We start from the raw sequence: 8,243 nt of genomic DNA, 5'->3' as shown, positions 1-8,243 counted from the left end.
AATATATTTTAATTCAATAGTTAAAAAAGAGAGATAAAGTCAGCCAGTAGAGTCATATTTAATTTTTTAAAATAATATAAATAAAGTAAAGGCACGAATTGAATAGAATGAAAAGAGTGACCAAATAAGATTCCATTGTTATGTCAAAATATGAAATTTATATATATATATTTCAATTAGTATAGTTAGGTAAAATTTGTTTTCTATTTCCAAAATATTTTATAAAATTTGGCTCGTACAATAATCAATCTCTTACTTTTGAGTCTTTAGTCACAAGAATTGAAGAAACAGATACTATATCTTATTTGGACTATGGTTATCAAATCGCGTATCGTATCGTATATCGAAAGTCTAATTTTTTTTAATCTTGTATCGCGTATGGTATCGTATCATAGGATACGTCGTTTTCAAAAAAAATTAATAAAATAATCAAAATTTTTAAAAAATTAATATCATTCCCAAGATTAATTAAAGAATTTTGTGGTATTATTAGTTTTAAATTATGGTATTATGTAATCAAAATTAATCACAAAATTAAGAATAACCATTCATATCATTTCCAAGATCAATGACAATATGACATATCTCCACTTATATTATTATTATTATAATGTAAAATGGGTAACACATATTTCTCTTCACTTTCTCCATGGCAAAATAGGTAAATTTGGACAGGTTTTAGTGAGTCAGGTTGGGTGACCCGGTTTCGACCAGAAATTTTTTTTGGGCCTTTGGCCCAAATTAATAAAGTCATATCGATTTATATTGATATTTTTAAGGATACGTATTATATCGTATGATACATATCAACGTATCGAAAAGTTTAAGATATACTCTATGATACGTATCGTTGGCGACCTGTATCGAATCGTATCGTATGATACGTATCGGGTATCGTAGGATACTAACAACCATAATTTGGACTCACCATATTAATCACTCTGAAAACCATACATTTAGATGTTTCAGGATTTGTTTTTGAATAATAGAACAACCAAATTTTTTTTGCTATTCTTCTTCTGGATTGCGTTATATGTTTCCTGGGATTATAATACTCAGTTGTATATTCATGCGTTAATGAAGACAATAATAAAGGTGAGGTTGAAAATGCAGTTGAGGAAAAGAGCTCAGAAGATTTATTCAGCAGCTGCTATTGAGAAGTGTTTGATAAAAAGGCAGTTTGAAGTGTTTACTAAAATCTGGTAATGTTCGTTTGACAGGAAACGTTAGTGCAACAAGTTCGGAATAACGGAAGTTAACATCTGTTTGTCAGTGAAGTGCTGCGCTTTGGACAAGTCAACAGATGAAACGCCGCGTTTGATAACTCAATATTGAAGAAATCGAAGACCAGCTCTATTCCTTGGAGTTTTTTCTCTCTAAATTTTCTGTTTGTCTCTCTAGAAGGTGTGTGTGTGTTTTTTTTTTTTTTTTTAATTTCTTTCTAGAATTTCCTCATTCGATGCTAAGAATCTCACATCACGTAGTGTGGGTAAATTTTTAGTCAAATCCCCTGTAATTTAGTCAAACTATATCAAAACTCTTTGCTTTGAATAATTAGCAGCAATTACCCTGCTATTAGTCAAGAGATTATATATTTTTCTTTTAATTTTAAGCTCTGCTGGTTTCTAGCTTCTCATGCTTAATTCTGCTTGAATTTACATTTACTTCACAGCTGTATCGTAGTTGAAGAACAAAATTAATTGTAATAAATCAGAATATTAATTTGATAGCACTGCTCTGAAGCCGTTATGTTTCTGAGCACTAATTCTGTCAGGACGCCTACTGCAAGGACCATTTGCTGTATCCTTGAGAACTACCAGAAGGAAGATGGTGTTGAAGTAGCAGAAGTCTTACAACCATTCATGGGTGGCAAGACCTTCCTGCCTTTCAAAACAAAACCAGTGGCTGAAACTAAAAGGAAGAAATCCAAGGCTTAGTCACATCCTTTATAAAATTTTTGGAAGACAAATGCAGATTGCCGGAGATGTTAAACATCTGCAAAATCTGATTTCTCTTAGTGGAAACATTGAAAACTGACATAAAAACTGTTGTGTATTGAATTGCCAAGCAGGATAGCCTTATTTTGTGACCCGTGTCTTAAAGTTTATACATCATGTTTTCAGGATTTTTCATTAAATTATAGAACTACAAAAGTTTGCTTCTCTTCAGTCATGTGGAATTTTCCCGTTTGAACTAATATTATTGTCAACGAACAATAAAATAAAGTGGAATAATTTACTGTACAAAATGTGTTCAATTTATTGACATTTTAAAGATATGCAAACTTAATAGTTAGTTTAGATTTGATCATGGAATTGATTCAATTGAACCATAGAACTTGTTAGCACTCCCTATTTCTTTTGTTCTCATTGTCATGGCTGAAATTCTTTCAAATTTATAAATTTTGTTCTGTAATTTTCTGGCACTGTTACAGACAATGAGATCAATGTTGCAATATCTTCATAACAGACAGCAGTTCAATTTAATTAGTAATCCATAGAATAGTTTTCTCCCGACGTGATTGATTTAGCAATGGTACTGGTTTAATTTGTGAGAAAAAAAAAATTGCAAATTATTTGAACGTGTCAAAGTGAAAGGCATATAGCAAACTTGAACTTGAAGTATAAAACATATTTAGTTTGTTCCCTGCAGGTTTGGGATTTTCTCTAGTTGGAGAGTGACTCTACAGCAGCCTTGCATATGATCACAATTCGTCTTCCTTTCCTGATTGCATTGTTTCTAGTGCTTCAAATGATGCGGCTGCAAAGAAGTATAATGTGATTTGGATGTGTGGTTTCCTACATCACAAACCTATAGATAGTATAGGTGTTCTCTTTGAACTGTACATATTATCGGTCAAAAAGAGTCAACATGGGCTTGTTCCTATTTATTGGATTGGCAAAGCTATATTTATAAGGGGAGGAAGTTGTCAGCCATGTTTAGCTTGATTGTTGGTATCTTATGGCTGGTGTGATTCACAGATTGTCATCTATTTTGTTTGCTGCACTGATTAGAAAGTGAACAATTAGTATTGTGTTGCTTATGGCTGGTGTGAGTCAACAATTAGTACTGCACAGTTGGTGTTAGAGCAACTGAACCTGCATTCACTAATATTTAAATATCAATTTTGTGACAAAAGGTCTCCCAAACTCGAGTTTTTTCGTTTGTAATTTTGTACTGTTTCACAACATTGAACACAGGCAGCAATATGTCCAGTTGTTGGTCTCTACCCTCACAATAACAGAGATGACCGTTTGCTGTATCCTTGAGAACTACCTAAGGAAGATGGCGTTGAAGTATCAAAGCCTTAAACCGGCTATCATAAGTTTGATTCTTTTATGGATCTTTTTAGCAGCAAAGTTGCGAGCAATAATCAAATAATTAATGAGGAAAGGTTTGGCTCTAATTGAATATTACTTTACATGCAGCTAGCTAGGCATTCCCTATCAAATTGTGGCCATTGTCTCTGGTGCCTTGAATGACGCGGCAGCGAAGAAGTACGATTTAGAAGGATGGTTTCCTGCATCGCAAACCTATAGAGAGTTGGTGTCATGTTCAAACTGTACAGATTATCAGTCTAGAAGATTGGAGATTCGATATGGACAGAAAAAGGTATGTCCTGTTTACTTGTTCCCATTTAGTGCCGGCTAAGCCATATGATATGAGTAGTGTGACGCCCCTACTCATTTTCAAAATAAACAAACTCTTCTATGATATAGAAGCTAGCAACTTCTGCTGGTTATCCATTTTGCTTGAGGTACCAGTTCTAAAATGGACAGTTGGTTTCATGTTGTTAACCAGTAGAACTTTGTAGTTGTTATGGAAATTAATTAGAGCATTCACTGATCTTTTAATATTATTTTTGTGGCCAGAATTCTTCCAAACTCACAATTTTGCTTTTGCAATTTTGAAATATTGCAGGGCAATGAACAGACGAAGCAATATGTGCACTTATTGAACTCTACACTAACGGCAACAGAAAGGACCATTTGCAGTATCCTTGAGAACTACCAGAAGGAAGATGGTGTTGAAGTACCAGAGGTCTTACAACCGTTCATGGGTGGCAAGACCTTGCTGCCTTTCAAAACAAAACCAGTTGCTGAAGCTAAAGCAAAGAAATCCAAGGCTTAGTCACTTCTTTTATAAAATTTTTGGTGGACAAATGCAGATTGACGGAGATGTTTATGATCTGCAAAATATGATTTTCCTTGGTGGAAACATTGAGAAGTGACATAAAAAGTGTTGTGCGTTGAATTTCCAAGCAGGATTAGCCTTATTTTTGTGAACCATGCACTCACCGGCACTTCCTCTTCAAAAGCTCCAACATCTTAACCTTCAATTGTTCGTCGATCATCATCCCAAATTTTAGGGTTTTGGGTAAACAGGAAAATTGTTAACTCGGCCCGGCGAAGGTCCTGAGTCTCGGTTGAACTAGTTCAACTGGCTGGGCCGAGTTTTAAAACACTAATTTAGACTACACTGCTAGCACTAATAGATTGATCACCAACATTGATCACATTGATTAAATAGCATTGACTGTTGGCTATCACTGTCAATGATCAACATCGATCAAAGGTGGCCGATCAATAGGAATTCGATTGAATCACCAGATTTTGGCTAGGGTTGGGTGTCGGGTGGGGCTCGGCCAAGGATCCCATTCCCTATCCCTACCTCGTCCTTGCTACGGGGATGATAGGGAATTTCCGTTCTCGCCTCACCTTGCCCTTGCCTCAATCCTCACCCCCACGGGGAATTTTCCCTGTCTCATTCCCTACCCTATTGAGCAGAGTGCAGCAAAAGAAGAGGAGGAACGACCATTTCTATGAAGAGGAACGATTGTTCATATATAATGGAAACACTCACCAAAGCACTCACATATTTGTCTAAAGGAAGTGACGACGACTGTGATCGATGACGGTTGGCTTCGGAGTTGTGTATAATCGGAGATTCGCTGAAGTCGAAATGTGTGAAGAGAGATTCGTCGCAAAAATTGCAAAAATTCTCACAATAGTCATAGAAAAGGAGAAGAAGGGTCCTTGGAAATATAGGGCAAACACCCACCCCTAATTTTGGCTGCAAAAGGTGGTAAAATATTCACCATTGTCTTCTAATGCCAAAATAAGCATCATCGAAATCTAGTGATTCAGCCAGATTCTTGTAAATTGGGGAAGTTTGATCTAGACTAACCAGCTAGCACTGATTATCGGTCAAAGATGGTTGACTGGCTCTAGCTAATAACTATTGTTGTTATAATATATTTTATAATATTTATTAACTACTTATTAAAATACAAATTAGTATGAAGGAAAATTTGTATTTTGACTAATTACTTAGGCTTAAAATACAAAAAAGTTAATATGAAAATATAAAAACTTGATTAAAATACAAAAACTAGATTAAACATACATATTAAAATTTATGGATTCAATACTCCATAATCCAATCCATTATCCATAAAAATTGAATCCAGTTCATCCTCAGATTTTAATCTTGGACTGGATTAGACTAGATAGAAATTCATATGAATCGGATCCTATCCAAATCCACCATTTTTACCATCCATAACCCATAATTTTCTCTTATACTCTCTCACCTTAATGTTTAATTGCAAGGAATCTAGTATAGTTAAAAACCAACCGTAAAATAAAATGGGTTAATTTAAATAAAAGAAAAATTACTTTAAACATCCGCTAGTTTTAGATATAGCTCATGACGCCCTACTGTCAGTATCCCGTGGATAATGATAGTGCTCCAAAGCCAACATGTAAATTTTTGTATTTGACGTGAATGATTAGGTTTTGTTATGTGTTAAAATATTGAATGAGAATGATGTGTTTGAGAGATTTGAACAAATTTTGCTATGAATTTGGGTAAATGTAACTTTCTGATTTCTTATTGGCTGTTATTCATTGAAGATAACATTTTGGTCCCCCTAGAAAATATTTTCTGGCTTTGCCCTTGTTTGAGAATAAAAATTACTAGATATAATAGAAACGTGCTATAGTGTGTGAATGAGAAATAATGAAAAAATTGCTAAATCGGAACCCAAGTTAATATACGTAACCACGTAACTAGTTCAAAATAGAATTCATCCCAATTTCAATCAAACATTGGAAAACATGGCATACGTATATTCATTAATTAAATTAAAAGGAAATGAATACCAAACTAGAGATATTACTCTAAACTTTATTAAATTGAAAGCGGAAGCTTAAGAACATACCTTTAATCATAGTAATCAAATTTCAAGACGTTCGTAAATTGGGATGGGTTCTAGTCTATGCAAGACCTTAGTCCATGTATTGATGGAGAATCAAAAACTTTCATGTCAACCAGTGATCATGTTTCCCTCTATGATATTTTTGGTTTTACGTAATGTTTTTATGTAAGAAGAGTTTATATAAATGGTGATTACTACAAAATAACTTATGGGAAGTTACAAGTAATTGGTGTGGGAGGTTAAAATAATAATGAGCCACAACTTCCAAAAAATTCTTGAGAATCATATATTTGGTTGTGGATTGGGTTCAACAACGAAGCAAAGATTTTGTCTCCGAGAGGGCAAGCAAAAAACATTTTAAATATTATAATCCATAATAAATTAACTTTTTAATTTATTAAGTTTTGTTAATAAATCTTCATATACAAAATAATTTTGTATTTATTTATGTATTTGATTGATAACAAAAGAAACAAAATAAATATATTTGATATATCAGATGAACAAAATAAAATAAAAGTGATAATGCTTGGATTTAAGCTATTTTGATTAAATAAAATAAATTGGTGTTAATGTTAAAACATAAAGTATAAGGGCATAAATTAATTATCCCAAGTTAAGCGGGGACTCAAGCCTCCCCTCATACATTAGTGGCTCTGTCCCTGATTGGTTTTTGAACCCCATTGTTCAAATCTATCAAACACTATAATAAGTCACCAAACACTACAGTCCTCTCATAGAATGGTTGATTTAATAGCAACAGTTTTGACAAAGGCAACCTTAGGCTTGGGTGACCTTGGGCACACCGGGTCTCACAAAAATCTTTAAAATTTATCTAGAAAAACAAAATTTAGCCCCTATAAATGTAGTTATTCTCATCTAGACACCCCTAATTTTTGAAGGTAACGCATTAGCTCCAAAAAAATGTAACTTTCTCATTATATTCTGCCCCCGTTGTTCATTGAAGTTAACATTTTGGTCCCCCAGAAAGACAACCGCTGTTTGAGAAGAAAAATTACTAGATATAATTGAATCATGCTATAGTGTGTCAATGAGAACTAATGAAATACATAGCAAGCATTTTACATTATTAAGACAACAAGCTTCAATACAAAATTACATTTACAATCACACAACTTGCAAATATAAATTACATAAACTCAACTTGCAAGATAGAACATATGGCTTGTACGAAAGTGAGCAATAGGAGTATAACCGCTGCAACAGTTGCAGTGCCTCGCCAAAGATTGTTGAAATACACTCTTTTCAAAGTTGCTTTTGTTCTGTTCCATGGATTGTTACAGTGTCTCTTGAGTTCCTCACAAAAGTCATAGTAAGAGGATTCACCTAAATTGACAAATAGGCAAAGTTTGTTAAACATATTTGCTACCGAAGCATTGCTGCCCAATCCATTGGAAATAATTCCATTTTCAACAAGCAATTCCACATCTTTTTCATTATCAATAAGACCATCTATTAGACTAACGTAATTGCAAACTTGAGTATCATATGGATAATGACACTGTTCCAAAGCCATAATGTTTCTAAATCGACGTTCAGTGTCATCTGATAATTTTAAATGTGGTATTTGCAACTCATGTTCTTCAAAACATGGGACACGTTGCTTTCGTTTTTCAAATCTTATGTCAATTAAGCTATTTTCTCCTTCAAAACACTTAAACTTCACTCCTGACTCATGCAACTTCATTGCAGAAGGTAGATAATAACCCTGTCTGTCGATTTGCTCAGACTTTTGGTAGTGTTTCAGTATAGTAGTTCTTCTCCAATCGGTGAAATGTTTAACTGCAACCTGGGGGGTTAACATACTCAATTTCGAATTAGAAGTATTAAAAAAACGATGTGAAAGCACCATGAAGGTAGGCATGCTAAGGCCTGCGAGAGCTAACTCACATATTTCCTCGAGGATGAAGTATGGAAGTTGATTTTTGAGCAATTGAAAGTCACTACGTAAAGATGATCTTACTCTTCTTACTTGTAGTAATAAATCACTTCCACCAAAATT

General features: G+C 33.9%; 1 protein-coding gene across 1 annotated transcript; it reads right to left on the bottom strand.

Annotated features, from left to right (window-relative positions):
• Positions 1 to 7,370: 7,370 nt before the first annotated feature.
• LOC116140587 lies at positions 7,371 to 7,928 on the bottom strand. The gene has a single exon (XM_031426202.1). It carries the CDS (start codon positions 7,926 to 7,928, stop codon positions 7,371 to 7,373), a length of 558 nt encoding a protein of 185 aa, XP_031282062.1.
• Between the last annotated feature and the right edge of the window lie 315 nt (positions 7,929 to 8,243).

The sequence above is a fragment of the Pistacia vera genome, unplaced genomic scaffold, assembly GCF_008641045.1.
Source record: "Pistacia vera cultivar Batoury unplaced genomic scaffold, PisVer_v2 Contig374, whole genome shotgun sequence".
NCBI classification, from domain to species: Eukaryota; Viridiplantae; Streptophyta; class Magnoliopsida; order Sapindales; family Anacardiaceae; genus Pistacia; species Pistacia vera.
The sequence above is the reverse complement of the archived record's forward strand: the minus strand, read 5'-3'. Positions and strand labels throughout refer to the sequence as shown.